Source organism: Styela clava, chromosome 10 (genome assembly GCF_964204865.1).
Source record: "Styela clava chromosome 10, kaStyClav1.hap1.2, whole genome shotgun sequence".
NCBI lineage: Eukaryota > Metazoa > Chordata > Ascidiacea > Stolidobranchia > Styelidae > Styela > Styela clava.
The window spans coordinates 15289522-15311538 of record NC_135259.1 but is presented as its reverse complement, the minus strand read 5'-3'; the positions used below and the strand labels follow the sequence as shown (position 1 = coordinate 15311538).

At 37.1% G+C, this 22017-nt stretch overlaps 2 protein-coding genes across 2 annotated transcripts; one reads left to right on the top strand and one right to left on the bottom strand.

Moving 5' to 3' along the window:
* The first annotated feature begins 4601 nt into the window (after nucleotides 1-4601).
* LOC120337824 (isatin hydrolase-like) lies at nucleotides 4602-8962 on the top strand. The gene is made up of 6 exons (XM_039405718.2): nucleotides 4602-4773; nucleotides 4885-5022; nucleotides 6112-6224; nucleotides 7113-7242; nucleotides 7832-8060; nucleotides 8150-8962. The coding sequence occupies exons 1-6, from the start codon at nucleotides 4698-4700 to the stop codon at nucleotides 8310-8312; spliced, it is 849 nt and encodes a 282-aa protein (XP_039261652.2). The 5' UTR covers nucleotides 4602-4697; the 3' UTR covers nucleotides 8313-8962.
* Nucleotides 8963-9699: 737 nt separating this feature from the next.
* LOC120337825 (isatin hydrolase-like) lies at nucleotides 9700-13874 on the bottom strand. The gene is made up of 6 exons (XM_039405719.2): nucleotides 13716-13874; nucleotides 13118-13255; nucleotides 12333-12445; nucleotides 10933-11062; nucleotides 10105-10333; nucleotides 9700-10015 (listed from the first exon to the last, which is right to left on the bottom strand). Exons 1-6 carry the CDS (start codon nucleotides 13789-13791, stop codon nucleotides 9853-9855), a joined length of 849 nt encoding a protein of 282 aa, XP_039261653.2. The 5' UTR covers nucleotides 13792-13874; the 3' UTR covers nucleotides 9700-9852.
* Between the last annotated feature and the right edge of the window lie 8143 nt (nucleotides 13875-22017).

Here is a 22017-nt window from a genome sequence, read left to right as displayed (position 1 = left end):
ATGTAGTGATAATTGATTTCATGCCCTCAGGGTAAATATGACTTCCAATCCATTTCTATGCTGTAATAACAAGCCGTATGTCAATCATTTTGTCGGGTTCATGGACTATATCAGGGATGGCCAACACGACGATCTCGATCGACCGGTCGATCGCCGATATTGAGTGAATTTAATATAATATATACACCAAAAAGTTGCCTTGAATCAGTTTCATGCAGCGCTTGTAAAGAATATTGATACAGGAAGAAGATAGTGCTGTACAAGCGCAAAATACGATACACACATACAGTATTTGAGTCTGGGCAAACCGGTGGGATAGAATATATTATTGCGTAACAAATGCAAAGGGTGCCTTGACCACAGATATATATAAATAATATAATGCGAATCTCTCTCATTTCCGCGGGACAATTTGAAGCCTCTCTCGCTTTAGTGATGTGGACTTCCGACTTCTACGAGGCGCGTAATGCATTTCTTATGGGATTTGACAGAAATCAATTATTTGCGTCGATTTTTCTTGCATATTCTCCTGATCTTGATTGGTTTCACATTATGTATCAAACGCTAATATATCCCAGCCCACCATACCGTGCTAATTTTGGCTGTTTTATCAATTTGCCTTAAGTCGTGGATTAATAATATTGCCAACTTATCAGTTAAAAACGTACAACAACGACCACAGAACATTAACGAATATGGCTTATCGGAATCGCTCCCTCATTTACCTGTATTTTGCGTGGCTATCTCAATATCATTGCGTGTCCTGGCTCCGTAGTACCCGAGCTATACATATAAATAGAACTAGGAGGAGCTCCAGAAATGTGTGTTCCAGTATGGAGGTAACTTATTTTATTCGCCTACTTTACATCAAGTTGTGTGAAGGGAATGAAACCTATGGGAAGGATTCATTTGGATAACACAAACAGTCCCCGAACTCGTAGTAGAACTAAATTAAGGAATAAAATTATTGCCAAACCAAAATTATGATACACACACTACGGGAGTATCAACTAAAGTGCGCTTCGCCCCCAGCCGAAGACTTGGGTGAAATCTTCCCCGTGAAGGTTATTGTTTTTTTAAGATATCAGGCAAAAACAATTGTTTCCTTTTATACCTATTGTGTAATCCACATCAGGCTCTAAATTTCTAACTCGAGTTGAATATAATTGTATTTGAATTAGAGCTAAGATCTGAAGCCCGAACCCGACCCGAAATTCGGGTCGGGTCAGGCCTGAAATGTCAATCATTACGTTCGGGTCGGGCTTCTCTATCGCTGATTTTTTTTTTTAAACAAATCTATGTTTATAAAAAATATATATATACTGAAACTATGTGTAAATACTAAAGTAAGGAATACTTTTTGTAAAATAATTTGAATAAAACAGAGAAGAAGCTGTAATGGACGTTTCCCCGACCTTTGACCTCCGAAAATATTCTTCCTATACTTTACCATTGCAAAACTTTCGGGGCTTATTTTAAGAGTGGTTTTGCGTAAAATGGGGTATTTATTTCAAACCATCATTATAATTCGTTGCATACAACAATCTGTTTTTCTTTAAGTGCCGGTAAAGAAATCGGCAATCCGGTGAATCAAGATAATTAGTCGGGCTCGGGTTTAATACCCACGTGCCCGGGTCGGACTGGAATTTTTGGGCCCAACCTTACCCCTAATTTGAATATCCAGTCAGTGTCTTATATACATCCATATCACTGGGTACTAAAATAGATGGAAACAGGCCAAAACAGATGCAGCACGAAGAAACTTAGGAAGCATAAATGCCAAAATGGCGACGATCAAATTGTCCCGCGCTGAGACAACGCAAAACGAGAGAGAAAATCGTTCCATGTATTTCCAGTTCAATGGCCTTGACCGACGAACGACTCTTTAATAACTTCTGCGTACAAGTTCGTCGATCAAGGCGGTAAGCGGAAGTAATTGTCTCGCTCCAACTGTAGTGTGATAAATTTATTCGCAGCGGTAGCATTGGCATCAGATTGTCCAATGTTTTCTAATTCCAAGCGAACAAAGAATCGGACTTGGAGGAAATTGTGAAATAGATACTGAAGTTCGAGCAGGCATATAACATAACTTTGAATTGGGTTGCGCGAGACTGACTCCCGATCTTTCCTTCATGTCTTTATGTTAGCTAGTGGATCCGTATCATATACTGCAAGGATGCTGTAGCTGGAGATAGAATAGTCATATAACATTTACGGTTCGAAAATATTATTTTATTTATAACAAGGGCTTGTTTTAAATCAAATTTTTCTGTATTTTTTGTATTTTTCTTTGAAATACCCCTTGCATCGCCGCGAAACTACGCCAAAACGTTGCATTCTGGCAGCTGCACACGCAGCCAGAATTATAATTTCAAAAATGTAAGTAAAATTTTTTATTTAGACTTTTACCACTATGATTGCGTACATTTATCTCCACTTTATATCTCCACCAAAGTCATAAGATTTTACCCGGAATGTTTAGCCGAGATATCAGAGAGACGTTTTGAGTAAGAAAAATCATAATTAGCTCACGGGTCTACTACAAAAGCAACTCGATCAAGTGCAGCCCTTCGGCAAAACGAGTGGGTTGCGATAATGAAGAATTATGCTTATATTGGCGATAATCTACTGATATGAACGATGAGACACCCTAACCTAGCCTATGTTAATTGTAAGTCCTCTGATGCAAAGACGCCACAACTAATCTGTTATGAAGCCATAATATGGATAACGAGGTCATGTATTGACATTTTTCTCATAAAATGAAGTCATTGTTACGGTTAATACTGTTCGGTTAATTTATGCTTAGCATACTTTGTTTTTTAGGGTTGAAGTGAGTTTTTCAAGGTTATACAAACTCATTTATTCGATCGCATTTCAATTTTCGCAAGGTAGTTTCATCGCAGCAGGGTCGTTCACGTAATAGCCTATCGGTTGCGTCTTACTGCGCCAACCACTGAACTACAACTTGAGATGGTGTGCATGAGCCTCTATCGATATTTGTGGCGTTTTGAAAGCTTTATTGCATATAAGAAGCGCTTGGCAAGTTTTAACATCCATTTTACTTCAACCTATTTAACAAAAAAAAAATCAAATAGTACAGCCATTTTGAACAAAACAGGCAAAAAAAACTCGATTTAAAACAATTGTTTTAAAACAATTCTTTTCGAACAAATCCCTATATGCGTGTGTGCAGTCATCCCACTAATTCTACAAGGGATGAGTTTTTGCCTACCACTGGAGCTCAATCAAATAATTCACTGGCTGGTCATTTATAATCTGGTTTCTTTATTATAGGCCCACTTGAACCGAGATCCCTGGTCACTGAACCAACCCCTAATTGCCAGATAATTGTTTCAATAGGTATTCGGTACATTGCAACCATATGTTATAAACCCTACTGTATTATGTCTAATTATACTGTTTTTGTAATTTATTTTATTATTGTGATATCTCTTGAACAATGTTAGTTATTGTTAGTTCATTTTCCTCTGTATTGATTGAATTATTATTTTATTTTTCACATCTGGTGTCTATATTTGTTGCACGAGTATCTGATTGTGTAACGTAAGCTTGGTTAAATGTTACTCTCAGGACTTCTTAGTCCACAATCTAGAATGATGTTTCACCTGTTTATTCCTTTGTTTCTCGTCTTTCTAGAATTGGAATGTACTATTCCGAATCTGATAATTTTTCTAATGACTCCAGTCCCGGTAACCATGTCACAGTGCCGAATTGAAGTGCAGTAGAAACTGGTTCCATATTAAGAAACTGTTAACAATTCAGACGTTACTCATAGTTCCAAATGTATTACCTAATAACTGTCTTGTTAGGTACACTACCAGAACGTGCACCCTTAAAAACTGGTACCTGAACGCCGTTCCCGAATGGCTTTTCCAGTATGACTGTACCCAGCCTGTCACTGTGCCATGGTGATATTCACTTTGGTCGTTGTTATGCTGTTCGCTGCCCATGGTTACCCCTCCCGTACTTGACGGTGCCCGGAGTCTCTATTCTGTAACAAATTTGAATTTTGGACGTTAATATTTCATATATTAATATATATATATATATTGTTCGTCTTGTTTCTATTAAACTTGTATCAAAGTTAGACTCTAATCACAGGTGTCGCTGCTCGATAACCAACTTTGGTTTTTTGCGTCACCTTTCACCATGAAATGTCATTTTCAACTTCTTTTTCAAGTTTATGTTCGCTGTGAGTGCATTTTCATTCAGGTGAAAAATAAACTACTGACTGACTGACTTATCTGAATATTCAGTACTCATTCGTTTTTGTGTGTCACCTTATAACCGACCTGTCGATCGCGAGCTATTTTGAAGATTTTAGTCGATCGCGGTCTAATATGGGTTGACCATCCCTGGACTATATAATACGAAACCTAAATTCTTTGTTAATCGTTTTTCTGGTTCCCAAACGTGAAATATGAAACTATCAGCTTACCGCACCATGTACCTTAGTAATACCGTCATCTAAAACGACAAACTGACCAAATTCAACAGCATTAATCAATAACCGTACAGTTGGTGGGTTCTGTTAAACGCCAGAAAATTTATTTATTATTTTATCAATCGGTTGCACGCTCATTTTAGACGATTATTGATTTTTTTATCAAACACATAAAATATTTTTCTAACATACATCAGACTTTATATTAGGTTTGATTGACATTTATAAAATGAAGTTCGTTTATCTACTTCTGATATCAGCATCTATTTCGTTAACCATATGTCAAAAACCAAGGATACTTCAAGGTAACGGTATATAAATTATTTTCATATACAGTCATGTTTTTGAACACTTTTTAGTTCTTTACAATTTAGTCATTCAAATTTTGATACGTTATACATTGTTCAATTTTCCAGGATGCCGCAGAAAACCTGACATTCTAAACATCAAAATTACGAAAAATAATGTTGTCGATCTCACACATGTGATGGACGAGCGAACATTTGTTTGGCCAACGGCAACAAGGGGGTACGAAATGTTTACAGTTTTCAAAGGTATACAGCAGTCAAAATATATTTTTTTGCATTGGTACTTTTTTCATTTTACTGCGCGATGGGGACTTGTTCTTATGAGATAATGAACCTTACATGCGATTCATTCACGGAGCAGCAGAATACAAAAATAATTGTTCGAAAGCAAACCTTGCAACCAATGATGAATTCGTTTTGACCAGTCAGCAGGCAATAAATCATTGGTTTTGTTCAAAATAGTCCTGGCATATCATTTGCAACATAGCCTACCCACGCAATTTCACAAGCCGAATCATATGGACGCCAAAACACAAAACTGTTGCCCTCTCCAGACAACTGAAAAGCGATGAATTTCTGTGTCAGCATAAAATGGCTCCTAGAATGATAACCGTACGTCGAACCGTAATTCATATCCTTTAATATTTTTAAAGAGTAAATTATAGGTAATGTAAATTTTTGTGTGCCGTGAGAGATTCTAAGGTGTGCCGCAGAACTTTTTGGAATTTTAAAAAAATAAGCTTTTCATATTACACATAGGCAATAGGCATGCATTCAACGGGAGTGCGTTTTATCCAATATTAGACTGATAACATCATTGCATTTGCCTTGTCGTTGTAGTAAGGTTAATTGGCACGCTATATTTGTATTATTATTTTATAATGCATATTCAAACAAGACGTCAATCTTTCACCACGTTGACTTGCGCGCTTAGTTGGGCTAACAAGAAAGCAAGTATGTACGATTTTTGACTGTGCAAAATTCATCGGAGTAATATAGCCATTTGCATCTCCATGGCTCTGGGAAAACGGATTTTTTGCTCTGATTAAAATTAAAAGCAAAAAGGGATCGATGGAACCTCGTTTTAATTGTTTTTCAAAACAGGCACACACCTCGGATCAACATTTGCAGAATAAATATGTTTATGGCTAACCTTATTTTTTACAAGTGTGCCGCAAACTTTTTTTTATTTGCTCAGTGCGCCGCGAGCAAAAAAAGTTTGAGAACCACTGATATATGCGGTATTTTGCTATAGCAAAAATATGGCGAGTATTCCCTGTAAGTTACATAATTTTTATATTTATTCTTTTCTGTATTATCTTCAACATTTTTCAGGATTCATTACTGCAACCGTCCGATTTTTCCTACAAAGTTATTCATTCTTTACTCCTGAGCATTCGGGCACACACATGGATGCACCTTCCCATTTTTACGAAGATAAAAGCCACGTAAGTGAAGTTATCTTTATATTCATTGTTCTCGTCACTCACTTTGCTTTTACTTGCTAAGCCAGAATTAAACGATTTTTCTTTTACCTTCTCCATAGCGTTGTGCCTGAAGGCGATGTGGAACCGTACCTTTAGAATTAGAAATCATAACGAAACTGTGTCAGTCGTCTCAGCCATAATTTTTTTCTGCCGACAAATCTCATTATTTCAATTTGTGGAAAAATAACCTATAATCTGGTAGTTTGTTCGTTTACACCCGGGGTGTTACAAATTTTGGAGAAAAATTAAAATATCTGAAAAACGCCTTTATGAGACTAATTTGGGAAAGACTTGATCACATGAAAACATTTGGTCCACACATGTTTCCGCGAATATAATGATAATAGACAGAAAGGACATATTGATGGGAACTTGAAGAAAGGCAATACCTTACAGTCGCTTTGTGTGGTTTTTGCATAAGTGAGCATGTTGAAATTTAGTGCTCTTAAAACCCGGGTTCCGCGTAAACCTACTGTGTTCGCAAAACACTTACTTCGTAAGATTTTCTCGTTTTCGAGTGAACTGTAACAATTGTGTACCAATGAAGGATCTTACAGGACGTTTTGTGAAAGATAGGTTTGGGTCTTGAAATAGACGATTTGAAGAAATTGTAGTAATTAAAATCGATAAATAACAATATTGTGTTTTAACAAGGTTTATTTTAAAGGAGAAAAACTTTCGAAATATTCCATTTTTGAATTTTTTGAACTTAACGTTAGGCAGTTCAATGATCGAATCATTCCTTTTATGGGTAAATTCACATGGAAATAAACATTTTTTTTTAATACTAACTAGTATATATTTGAGTGAAAATTTTTGTTAACTTCATATTTTAAAACAATTTCACAGACAGACGAAGTTGGTTTTGATTCAATAATTGGTCGTGGAGTTTTAATTGATTTGACGAAAAATAACACGAGATATGAAAAGGATGGCAGAGTAACAATCGATGATATATTAGCATGGGAAATAATTCATGGTAAACAAAAAATTGTTACGATAACCTGTGCTGGTACAATCTTGTTATTAGCCTCAGGCGTGATAAATTAATAAACATCAATTTTATTCAGAAAACGTCACGGGATATATACGTGAATTCAATACTCAACAATATCATTACTACGTTACTAATTTACTACTTACTGTCGGCTCCGAGATATTCAAAATTTGAAAATATAGCTCCAGTTCGAGTCGAATATCGGCAAAAATTCGAAACGCCAAACCGTATGTCGATAGCCCAATCGGGGAAGATTTCCTTCCCGGGAAGGAATTTAGCCTTGTATTTGCTGTAGTATTTCTAATATTATGAAGTTCTTGATTATTGCTATATTATTAATATAAGAACGCATTATAAACTACATAAACTGTACAAAAGTGTAGGCGCGATTTGCGCATAACAATGGTTAGTCCACTAAAGATTGAATTTACAAAGTACATTTTGCATAGTGGGGGGGAATTAAGGGTTTCGAAATGGGCAAAAGGTGGAATTTCAAGAAAAAACTTGGAACAATTGCTATAACCTCAACAATATTAACAAATGTTTTCTATATAATCTTTGTTACTAACAGGGAGAATGAGAAGCGGAAGTATTGTTCTCTTATATACCGGCTACTCAAACTATTACTACGACAGACCAGTTTACATGGGGACAAACTTAACTGGAGCTGAAGGGGAAGCTAACCTACATTTTCCTGGACTGCACGAGAATACAACTGAATGGCTTGTAAATAACAGATGCATTTCGGCTATAGGAATTGACACGCCGAGTATGGATTATGGTCAATCAAAAAATTACCCGTAAGTTATATAATGCTCAAATAAAATGAGCACTTTGATTTAAACATTCATGAGAAAAACCCGATATCACTCCGTTTCGTGATTTACAGTTCTCATCGAATTTTGTGCAAGAGTGACATCCCGATCTTCGAAAATGTCGCCAACCTGAAAAAGTTGGCTGATGCTGGCAGGGGTTTCAAGGTGATTGCCCTTCCGCTGAAATTGAGAGGGGGGAGCGGATCTCCTGTGCGAATTATAGCTGCTTTGAACTAAATGGATCTCTCCTTTTGTTGAAGGATTTGATTGAATTTATTTCAAGTACAACAAGTACGCTGATGCCGTGTGGGTTGGATCAAAACTGTATTTTTTTCTTATAACATATATATATATGTATATACTAACCTAATTACAGTAAGCAATAGCGTGAACGATCAGTCATGCGATCGAAATGAATTAAATTGTTTTTTACAATTAAATCTATTCAATTAAATTGCAATCCTTCGAATTTAATCGCTATGATATGAACCAATTTCACAAATTTGGCATAATGTGACGTGGAAATGATAAATTATGACATAGCCTGAACGTTAGTGATTTCCACTCATTTGATTTCATCCTCTGCATATTTTTACACTTTTCATTTCTCCCTCATTAAAAATACGCATGAAAACTGCTTCAATCTTAAATGGAGAACAGCAGTAATATGCCCAATTTACACATTCTGAATTGTGTACAGTTTGAATAGTTTACATAAAATTCCACCTTGGCCTGAAAACGCTGGTCTACGTAAGACTATATGTTTTTTTTACCAGAAGAGGATGTCAAAGTCCATATTTGGAAAGATCTTAACTCATGGAAGTAATGATGGACATTTAATATTAACGTTTCGATGACTTACGCTCATAAATATTCGATACAGATTTTATCGTGAATTGTTATTTTCCCTTTAGAAAGTACTACGTTTCCGGTTAAGTCAGGAAAAGGGAATTACAAAAGATAGAGTTATTTCATGCAAAGACAGCTAAAAGCGCTTATATATCTTGACTTGAAATAATGCCTGATTCCTAACAATAAAAAGATCTCGAATGAACAGTCATTTATGTCGCGTAGAAATTCCGATTGCTCTAAAATTTATTTGGTGGGAAGTGGTGATGGTGGATGGGCAAGGTTTTTGGACAAGTGGCCAAAATGTGGCCCACCTAGACTGGCGGGCCAGAAAAGTCTGACGTAAAAAGTCACATACTATGAACAATATTTACAGTGTTACATGAGCAAAAGTGGAACAAAAATAAGCCTCGTGCCAAAACTAAATTTAATGACAACATATTCCTTGCGTTATTTTTCACCTAAAACATCAACATTTGGTTTTAGTTTGGTTGCGTTAGCATCAGTCGGGCCAGATTGAAGTACCCAACGGGTCGGATTTGGCCCACAGGCCATAGTTTGCCCATGTCAAAGTTTGACATGCAAAAAAAATTTAATAATTCAATTCGATCGGCCACTGATTCACGCTACTTTCACGATTACTATGATTCGGATGATACATAGTTTGTGAAAAAATACAGTTCCGATCCAACCGAAACGACCAACTGTACTTGAATTCATGAGCTCCTGGTGAGCAAATACTTTTAGAAACATACCGCACAGAATGAGCTAAATATTGATCCAATCAGCATTTTATTTTCACAAAAGCGCTAAAAGTCTTAGTGCTACAATAAAATTTTATTTCATTGTGGCAATAGGTAAGCCAACATTACTTGAATACATGACAATTACATTGTTATAAAGTCCTTCAACAAAAGGAGAGATCCAATTAGTTCAAAGCAGCTATAATTCGCACAGGAGATCCGCTCCCCCCTTTTAATTTCAGCGGAAGGGCAATAACCGTGAAGCTTCTGCCAGCATCAGCCAAATTTTTCAGGTTGGCAACATTTTCGAAGATCGGGATGCCACTTTTGCACAAAATTCGATGAGAACTGTAAATAAAGAAAAGGAGTGATATTGGGTTTTCCTCGTGAATGTGTAAATCAAAGTGCTCATTTTATTTAAGCATTATATTACTTACGGGTAATTTTTTGATTGACCATAATCTATACTCGGCGTGTCAATTCCTATAGCCGCAATGCATCTGTTATTTACAAGCCATTCAGTTGTATCCTCGTGCAGTCCAGGAAAATGTAGGTTAGCTTCCCCTTCAACTCCAGTTAAGTTTGTCCCCATGTAAACTAGTCTGTCGTAGTAATAGTCTGAGTAGCCGGTATATAAGAGAACAATACTTCCGCTTCTCATTCTCCCTGTTGATAACAAAGATTATATGGAATATAAGAGTTATTATTGGTGGGGCTTAAACTGTGGTCCCAAGCTTTTTGATAAAATTCATCCCCTCGCCTATTTCGGAAACCTATATTATGTTATGTGCAATTCGCGCCTCCACTTTTGTACAGTTTAAGTAGTTTATTATGCTTTCATATATTAATATTTTAGCAAAAATAAACCTCAGAATATTAGAAATACCAAAGAATATACAAGAATTAATTCCCTCCCGGGAAGAAATTCTCTCCTAGTTGGGGAGTTATATTTTTCAAATTTGGATCATTTTGGAGCCGATTTTCAAAATCTAAACAAAAAGAATTGGAGTAAAATTGTTTGAATTTGGAGTCGCGATTTTTATGAAATAATATTATAAAAATGAAATAATAAAATAAAAGTCACTCTACTTTACGTGAAAGTCAGTAACGTAGTAAAAAAATTGTAGAGTATGGAAATCAAGTATATATCCTATTACGTTTTCTGAATCAATTTTATCTCAATTGCTTAATCATGTTTCTCGTTGACCTAAGGCACATAAAATTATTGTTCCAACAAGAGGTTATTGTAACAATTTTGCGTTTACCGTGAATTTTTTCCCAGGCTAATATATCATCGATTGTTATTCTGCCATCCTTCCCGTATCTCGTGTTATTTTTCATCAAATTAATTAAAACTCCACGACCAATCATTGACTCAAAACCAACTTCGTCTATCTGTAAAATTGTTTTATGATATGAAGTTAGTAAAATTTTTACTCAAACAAAATGCTAATTAGTATTGAAAAGAACAATGTTTGTTTCCAAGAGAATTTACCCGTAAAAATGATTCGATCATACAAAAATTGAATATCAAGTTTTTTTTTCTTTAAAATAAATCTTGTTGAAACAAAATATTGTTTCCATATTATTCAATTCAAAACGCACTTGCCTGCGAACCACAATTTTTTCGAAGCATCTATTTCGACAAACAAATCTATCTTTCACAAATCGTTCTTTAGGGTCATATAAATCCCGAGTTTGGTTAATTGACACAGTTCACTCAAAAGAAAGAAAAATCTGACCCCTGCGGTAAAACTTACTAAAATTAAAAAGTGTTCTGCGAATAAAGTAGGTTTGCGCGGAACCCGAGTTAAAGAAGATACAAGTCACAACATGTCCATCTATGCAAAAAGTACACACCGCGGCTGATAGGTATTGTCATTCTCAAATTCCCATCAATATATATGCCCTTTTGTCTAATACCACTACATTTACGCGGATAAAGTCAGGACCAAATATTTTAATTTGACCAGACCTTTGTCCAACCTTTATGGTCGAAGGGGCAAATATTGGTGTCATAAAAACTACACCTCTAGCTTCGCAGAACAAAGGCAGGAAAACGGATTGAAATACATGGCAGGCAATAACAATAAAATCAAATATCTCTTCAGCAATAACGCCCGCAAATAGACTCAGAAGAGTTTTTGATAGCTGGGTGTTGCTTCTCGCGCGTTTGAAGAGCGAGAAATAACTTTTTTATTAGAAGTTTTAATAGTGGCTCAGATTTGTGAAAGACATAAGAGTTCGAATAATATCGCGCGGGCCATACGGAAACCTTCGGCGGGCCACATGTCACCCGCGGGCCACGGGTTGGACGACCCTGAATTTGACTAAGTCCTTCCAAATTGGTTGCACACAGGGGTGTTTCAGATATTTAATTTTGCTCCAAATTTATAACACCCCGGGTTTAAACGATCAAACCACCAGCTCATAGGTTATTTTGACCACAAATTGAAATAGTAAGCTTCGTCGAAAAAAAAAAATTATGGCTGCGGCAACTGACCCAGTTTTCATTATGATTTCTAACTCTAAAGGTACGGTTCGACATCGCCTTCAGGCACAACGCTATGGAAGAGATAAAGGGAATATCGTTTAATTCTGGCTTAGCAAGTAAAAGCAAAGTGAGTGACAAAAAAAAAGAAACCATAAAGTTAACTTCACTTACGTGGCTTTTATCTTCGTAAAAATGGGAAGGTGCATCCATGTGTGTTCCTGCATGCTCAGGAGTGAAGAATGAATAACTCTGCAGGAAAAATCGGACTGTTGCAGTTATGAATCCTGAAAAATGTCGAAGGTAATACAGAAAAGATCAAAATATAAAAGTTATGTAACTTACTAGGATTACTTGCCATATTTTTGCTATGGTATAAATATTGGCAAACATACCATACAAGCCTTAATCATTTTATCCACATATCAAGCATAAAATTCATGAATGACGTATTAGATTTAGCTTCCGTAGCATAATTGTACTCAACGGGTCTGTACTGTACTTGAGCTGGAGCAAACAAAAAATTCACATAACCTATAATTTACTCTTTATAAAAATATTGAAGGATATGAATTAGTCTTCGTGATAAGGTGGGATCTTTATAGGTATCAGGAGGAAGTGGCTTCCACGTGCGGTTTTCATTCTGGGAGCCATTTTATGCTGGCACAGGAATTCATTGCTTTTCAGTTGTTTGAGGAGGGCAACAGTTTTGTGTTTTAGTTTCCATATGATTCGGCTTGTGGAATTGCCTGGGTAAATTGTTAAGACCATATTTGAACAAAACCAATGATTCATTGCCTGCTGGCTGGTCGAATTTTGCATCCCTCGTTGCAAGGTATACTTTTGAATAAATATTTATGCTTCGTGGATGAATTGCATGTACGCCTCATGCAAGCGCAGTTTTTTAAGGAAAATGGAAAAATGCAAAAAATTATATTTTGACAACTCCTGTTGAATACCTTTGAAAAGTGTAAACATTTCGTAACCCTTTCCATCCGTTGGCCAAACAAATGTTCGCTCATCCATCACATGTGTGAGATCGACAACATTATTTTTCCTAATTTTGATGTTTAGAATGTCAGGTTTTCTGCGGCATCCTGGAATATTGGAACAAAGTATAACTCTATCGCAATTTGAATGACCGAAATGTTAAGTAAAATGTCTTCAAAGTCATGATTGCGAATAAAAATAATTTATATACAGGGTGTCTCAAAAGTAAGTATACACTTTGAATTGCTTTTCGGGTACTCATCATAGGGCGTTCATTTCTTCAGAAAACATAGTATGGATAAGTAGTAAATTTTAGGTATTGTTTGTATTTTTCCTCAACTCACAGAATGACAGGATATTAACCCAATAAATGAGGTGCAAAAGTGCTGTTTGGCGAGAAGCATATATATAAACCAGTAATGCAAACTCAGCGCCTCTTTAACGAAGAATTTGGAATTAATTCGCCTCTAAATGTTTTCCTCAGAGAGTTTGGTCTTCCTGATCTTTGTGCATCAATTACAGATCCAGTTTCCATAAATTTACGACACCCTGTATATATACCATTACCTTGAAGTATCCTTGGTTTTTGACATGTGGTTAACGAAATAAATGCTGATATCAGAAGTAGATATACGAACTTCATTTTATATATGTTAAACAAAGCTCATATCAAATCTGATGAATATATATGTTAAAAAAAACTTTTTATGTGTTTGATAAACAAATCAATATATATTCGTCTAAAATTGGCGTGCAGTTGGTTGATAAAAAAATTATAATATATATATATATGGATATATATAAATATGGATAAATATATTCTGGTGTTCAACAGAGGTTATTGATTAATGCGTTTTAATTTTGTCGGCATTCTTGTTGCACGGTAAAGGTACTTGCGATATAAAATGCTTTGTATAACGAGTTGATAGTTTCATCTTTCAGATTTGGGAACTAGAAATGCAATTGAAGAAAAATTTGAATTTCATATAATGTAGTTTACGAATCCGGTAAAGTGATGGACAGACGGTTTACTATTACAACATAAAACTGGATTGGATTTTATATTCACCCTGAAGCATGTTATGTTAGTCGTTGCCCTGAAGACATGAAATCACTTATCACTACATCTTTGGCTCTGCATTGTATACTTTATTTCGGCGTATCACTGAAAACGATCAGCTTGGCAGGGGATTTGTTTAAATTGTAAGATGACGGGGAACTAATTCGAGTGAGTGCGCGTGGCCCTGCTTGCAAAGATACTAATTTCTAGGAATTTTGGGATGAAATTACCTCATCGTAGACATGCGCAATACAATTGTCTACAAAAAATCCCCACGAACAGCAATTTTTTTTTCATTTTTTTTTTCAATTCAATGCCAAATTTTCAACCAATATTTTTGGGATATTGTTTTTATTCACTAAATAATTGAGTTTTTATTGATCAATGTGAAAATTAATCTATTTGAAATAAATACATTTCTCATTGTTGCCACAATATCCTTGAATTATACAAATACAGATCTGCTAAAGCAGTGGCTCAACTTTTTTCAATTCGCGGACCGGTGAAAATTCCAAAACAAATTTTGCTGACCGGCGGACCTTCAAAATTAACCAAAAATATCATGAACACAAAACATAATGAAAAGAATGCTTTTACAACAAAAGTAAGCGATGCAAATATAGCCAATCCAATTTAATGAAAAATTTGCTGCTGTTTTTTTTTTTTATATTATTTTGATATTATATATTTAAAACAGCAGTAATTTAATGGTTCTGTCACTAATCTCGGGATATTCGTTTCAAGAGATATCCAGAACTGTGACAATGGCAATTGTTGCAAGGTCGGTTCGGTGCATGTTGTAACTTGTAAAGTGGAAGTAGCAGTCTCTTCCTCTGTCCTGTCAACACCACTAACTTGGTTTTCATCGCTTAGTTTCTTTTGAAAGGACTGTATAATACTGTTTGCTTGCATCCATTTTACTATCAAACCTCGCTAGTAAATTATATGCCTACTGTCAAATTACGAAACGTGCGAACTGCGAAGTTCTCAATCAGGTACTGTACTACGTGCTATCAAACTTCTCCGTTATGACGCTAGCCGCCGTTATGAGGTCATAGATTTAACAAACAGGCCTGAAATGGGCAGGGGACCTTTCACCAAGTTTGGTTTTGATGTTATTCATTTACGGTTGAACGAATACCGGTACTACAACTCAATAAGAGTTAAAAATCACATAATTATTGGACATGCCGTCAATACTTTGTATTTTGCAATTTGCTTGTAATATATTAATATTGGAATATATTTGGCGGACCGGCAGCAAGGTTGCCGTGGACCGGCGGTTGAGAACCACTGTGCTAGAGCAGCGTTTCCCAAACTGTGTTCCGCGGAACACTAGTGTTCTGCGAGCATCTTCGAAGTGTTCCGTGGAAAAGGAATAAAAAAAAACGTCTTAAATAGTCGCCATGGAGATCTATGGCAGGGCTTCCCAAACTAGGGGCCGCTAAACGAATTTTAAGGGCCGCAAAGAGAACACCAATTTTACAAAACATCAAAATCGCATATTTCGAACTGTTTACCATTATTAACGAGGACAAGGGCCGCAAAATTTTTTAATATATATATATCAGTGGCGGCGCGTGGTCATTTTGACAACCGGGGCAAGCTACTGCGGGACCAAGTCACCCCCATCTACGGGGACAGGATGAGCGCTGTAAGTTCTCCCATCATTTTATGAGTATAAAAGCCATTCCATCGGTAACAACCAATCGGCAAAAGCGACAATTTTTAACGATAAGAAAGTGTCTTTAAAACCGGTCCAAGTCAAGGGATTAATAAATATAGACATAGTTTATTTTGAAACCTCTTTCAAGAGGAAAGGCAATATTTACCCAGATAAATACAATGACATATTAACAGAAACTTCGGGAAAGCAGACAAAACCTAAAACAAGGTTTAAAACGTTACTATGAAGAAAAGAAAGTTAATGCAAAGATAAGGACATGCGTCGCTCACTCATAGATATATAAAATGCTGCTAGACTTCTACTGCTTGAACATATATGCAACACGCCGCGGTTTCTTGGAAGCAAAATGCTCAATAACGCGCTGATTAAAGTCATGCATCCCAGAAATAACGTCTCTGTGAATGGATAAAACAGCCAAGGAATTTAATCTATCTTGCTTCATTGTGTTTCTGAGATACGTTTTAATACGCTTCAGCGTGCTGAATGTTCGCTCTGCGTCGGCGGAAGAAATAGGCGTTGTCAAAATGATGTCCAGAAATTTTGCAGACGCCGCAAAGGTAGTTACTAGAGTGTTATCTATAAGGAACCCAGCGCGCAAGTTGATGTGATGTTCAAAAAAGTTTGATTGGTGTATATACATCGCAATTCATTTTCCAATTTACCCACGTTTATCATGGGGTAAAATTTGGAGACAGTAGCCAACAAATGGATGGGAAATTGACGTGCAAATTTTGAAAATTTTTTGGGGTTTATCAAAGAGAACGCGGCAAGGTGTTCAGTGCGCAGACGATCGCCTATTTGATTCACCAGAATGTCACAGCATTCCTTTGCAGACAAAATCAAACGCTGCGTTGTTTGCCCGCGGCGTAAAGAAGCACTCCATGTGTCGTCGTATTTTATTGTTTCCCGGATACGAGATACAGCATCGCAGAAGTCTGAAATACACGACTGCACAGACGCTCCATCCATTAGCCTTGCCTGCAATGTGCCGTATAATACATCCACGTGATAGAATATTGTGGAGAAAAAATGAAAACTCACCATTTTCTAGCAGACGCTTTAGACCTGCCGCCTCCCTCACAGAGCGTTCGTCCCAAACCGGAGAGCTCTGAATGCCATTGAAACACTCAATGAGCTCGGACCTAATTTCGGACACGCCCTGCAACACGCGTGATTGGAAGTTCCAACGTGTTGGTGCACAAGCAGTGAGACGGCGGCTACATATCTGGCGAAGGAGGTCAGAGCGCTTCGGCGAAACGGAAAAAAAATGAAGAAAACCCCGAAACATTTGCAAAAAATATACGGACGAGAGGGGTATCAAGACACATATTTTTAATAACGAGGTTAAATTGGTGTGCATAACAATGTAAAAAATGCGCATGAGGAAAATCTTCTTTTATATAAACTTGAACACCATGTTTCGACCCACTCATGACTGCCGCGCCGTCATAAGTTTGAGCTATCAATTTTGACTTCGCGTTGTAAGGCTGAAACACTTCTTTCAGTACAGCCGATATCCCGCAAGCCGTGCGATCAACGATTGGTACAAAGCTGTGAAATCTCTCGGTAGGTTTACCATCTTTCACAAACCGAAAAATCACAGCCAGTTGGGAAACGCACGTGATGTCAGTTGTCTCGTCAGACTGAATCGAAAGGAACTGGCAATTCTCAATTTCCAGAGTCAAATGTTGTAAATAAATTTTATACATTGAGTCGAGCAAATCATTTTGGATATCCTTAGATGTCCCTTTCGAAACAGTTGCGGCATCAAGATGATCTCTCAATAGAGTCAATACTGTATCTAGGGATGCGGTGTATTCCACCATATCCAAAAATACCCCTCTTAAGAAGAGCCAGCCCGTTCATCGTGCCCACGGAGGGACAGCTCGTGACAACCAATGAACTTCAAAACATCTATCAATCGACCGAGAACATGGCGGTTTTTCTCGACGTTTTGGTTGTGCCGACGAATAGAAACCGCGCGTCCTTCATCCAACTGTGCTGCAATATTAACATTTCCGAATGTTCGGTATTTTACTGCATTGTCCAGTTGCTCCATAGAAGATTGATGATCCCTGGCACGCTCGGAAAGATGTTTAAGATCTCTAAAACCAAATTTACACCAACGTGAGTCACGGGCGGTAGCAAAAAGTAGGCAATAAAAACGAAAAAGTGCATTTTTGTCCTCGCTGTAACACAACCATTCGTGTTTTTTATACCAAGTTGCTGCGCAGAATGTACGCCGAGGCTTTCCTTCGTCATGGGATTGTTCCAGTGAACAATTTTTTGGTTGATAAGGCCCAAGACGTTGTACCTTTAATTTTTGTTCCAGCGGCAGCTGCGAAAACGGACTGCGAAGTAGTGCATCAACCTTATTCATTATGAGGTCTAAGGCTAAGAAATGCGAAGCCGGAAAGAAGTGAGGAGCTCAAAAGGAATGTGGAAAATCGAAAGCAAATGGACTAAAGGTCTCTATCTGATTCAAATAGCGAAACAAGCGACAAAAACGAAGGCGAGGAAACTATCAACTCTTCAAGCAACCAACGAACGAGAAGAAAAGCGTGAATATGTCAACACGTTGTTGTAAGAAACGTCGGCATTGTGTCGTCATAATTTCGGGGCCAGCCCCGATTATTTAGTAAAAGAAACAGAAAACAAACGAGACAAACGCGGCGAGTGGAAGATAAAAGAGAGAATACGATATACAATGAGCAACCGGGGCAAAATCGGCGTCGCCCCGTCGACGTTCGGCGAAGGCTTTGCGAGCGAAATATGAACCATGTCGGGAAAATATGGCTAGTGTAGACAGTCTGTGCAACCGATATTGAGGTATTTTTCGAATATTTTTTATTATACCGAAAAAACAACCGGGGCATTGCTCCGGTTGGCCCTATTGACGCGCCGGCACTGAATTATATATATTAAAAGGGATCGCGAGCTCAAAAGTTTGGGAAGCCCTGATCCATGGAACGTGAAGTTGTCGCCCAACTGACCGTTCAATATCGCGTCACCACCGGCTTAAATCGTACTAACTGAAGAGGGATAGTGGCATTTTCGATAACTGTCGGCCTAGCTTTTTGACTGTTAAGTTCATTATCAAGTTTACAGCAATCATTTTGGTTTTGCTATAGGCAAACGAGTAGACCTAAAGAATAAAGGCAAAGGGTCAACTCTTCTTCCTCCATCTCTGCCTGGGTGAACACCCCCCCTAAAATTTCAAACACCTCCCCTAATTTTGAGGTGCGATTCCACACTGAGGGGTTCTAAACCGCAGTCTGCGGGCCAATTACGGCCCGCGTAACGATTTAAAATGACCCGCCGAACTTGAGTGAAATAGTTTAACCCTTCATGTGGTACCTTTTGTGTTTTAGATATCGTCTATTGTTACATCATTATCACAGTTTAAGCACGTTTATTTCGTAACAATTGAATTATTCCGGTATCTTATGTATACGTATGGGTATTAGGATTACACCAGGGGTCTCAAACTCAATTTACCTGGGGGCCGCCGAGACGGAGCCTTAGTGAGTCCGGGCCGCATCCGGTAATAAAAAGCATTCCGCGATGGACCTTTCCCCGAACATTCTTGTTTATTCCGTAACATGGGCTAATCAGCAAGATGCAAAAAAGTGACGTAACAATAGACTTTTTCGCAAACGCTCAGACACTTGTCACTCAGAAAGATTTTCAGGCATGTTTGTTTGTAAACATTACCTCGTTTTTGCATGCTATTTGTTAGTTTTGGGTTATGTTTCAGAAATTCAAGTATAAATCAAAGAACTCAATGACCATTCTGTTTGCTTGGGCGTCGTAGCTTAATTGCCGTAATCAAAAATTAGTCTAGAAATAGCTGTGATAGACTAGGCTAAACTTTTCTACCGGTACCCTACTGTTGAAAAAAACAGGTAGTTGAATGTTTTGAATCAAAATGATGACGTGAAACCTATAACCCAGTTTATAGGGTTCAACTCGCGAAGCCACCTCTAAAATAAGCACCAAGAATTTGCAATGGTAAGATAAGAAGTTTTCTTCGGGGTTAAAGGTCCATCGAATATCATGCCCACAGGTACGGTACTAGTAGATTACCGTACCGCATATTCCTTTCGGGGGATAGATTATAAAATATTTTGTTTTGCTCTACTTGTCCTGATCATATATTAAATGCATCAATCATTCTAACTGAGCTGAGTGACTTACGGGCCGCACTAACATTAAACTTTCATACCCAGGCGGGGACAGCAAACTATCGTCCTGCGGGCCGCAATTGGCCCGCGGGCCGCGAGTTTGAGACCCCTGGATTACACACTGCAGTATTTTAGATATCAGCCGTATATTAAGAAAGCTTAAAGATGTCACAAAACGAAAACTAGGCACTGAAAACAGACGTTTTTTAGATGAATGACAGCGTTTTTATTTCTTTATTGAAAAGAATCAAACTTCAGCGATTTATCTTCTTACCAACAAAATATTTCAGTTCCGAAGGAATACAACATTGTGCGACATTATGATCAGTTGACGAGCGTATTTCAAAATTTAATTCATACAAAAGTCAAACAAACATGTTCAAAAAAATTAGAAATGTGTAACAAAACTAGCCATAAGTAGGCATTCATACAATGCCAGATGAGCAAGTAACTTCATTAGTCACTATCAGTTGCAAATTACTTGTTGAAACGTAGTAGTATATATTTACGGTTGAAAGCCGTGCTTGTTATCTATTACCCGGGAATTCTATCAGCTAGATATTATAATTACTGATTTCATTACATAACAAACTGCGATGCTAGGTGTATCTAAAATCAAGCTTAGAGCCTATTTTGGTAACTATTTCTCAAAATTTTCTCAGGGCGCTTAAGCGCGCCCTGAACTCCAACCGTGTCGTCCCGCACTTTTCCTCGCTTCCCTTTTCTGGCCCTACAATTTCATTCTGCTGTGGATTTTGGCTCGCCGTCTTAGGGGGTCCTCAAGTACATCGTTTCTTAAATACATACCATTTTTTTAAGAATACAAATAGCCTAGTTTTATCTCTAAAAGCAAATTATTTACCACCCCCTAAATTTTGAAACACCCCCTAAAAAGAAAAGCTAGGGAACATACTGTTAGAGGCAAACACTACGTAATGGAGAGTAAACGACATAGAATGGTAAAATGAATTTATTAATTCATATACACACCATTTAAATTAAGAAACAATAAAACATTAATAATAAATGCAACATGTAAAATATTCAATCCCATTTTAAGTATTTTAACACAATTCTGTTAGTTTTCGCCGCGCATTTGACAACTTTTTCTTTATCAATTTTACCCTTTTATTTTTTGGTGTTTCGCGAGGCGAGATAAAAAGTGGAGGTGTTCCGTGGCCGAAAAAGTTTGGGAAACGCTGTGCTGGAGCATTCAACTGACTATTCTCTGTTTTACATTAGTTTGCCCATAGAACTTTTGCAACGTTCTGTTATATAAACGATAGTATCGTTGTGATTTGCCTGAAGGCAACTTTTTTTAATCGCCACGTTTTACGCATATTAATTCACGACAATTTTTAAGTAGCGAGTTCAGAAAGGAATTCAAACCACACCTAATGTTTCTTGCCAGCATATGAAGAGACTGAGTTGTATTCATTGTCACGGATTCCAATTTTTACACGATTCTTCGTTCGGAGTGACATAAAATATGCGATGAACTTATTTGTTGTTGCATATTGCAAATAATGCTCATGGTTTGGACAAATAACACGCAAAACTAAAAACAGAGGCAATGTTTATAACCACGCTTGAATAGCTGTCTGAGTGGTGACATAAATTGCAATTGTTAACGTATTGCTGATTTGTAATTGTGACCAATGACATGTCATTGTTGTGACGGAAATAAACAAGGAAAGCGATGCACGAGAAACATCCATACGTGGAGTATCCGTAGTAGATGACAAATTAAATTTATAGAACTCTATTTATATTATACTAATAAATCAAAAGTAAAAAATAAATAATTGAGCTTGATAAGAATAAAATTGAATCAGCTACTACTGATTTTAATGGCCTTTCCTTGCACTTCTCTAAAATCACTTTCAATTTTTCCCGACCATAAACGCAATACCTAACTTCTTTAGTTTTGTAAATTTC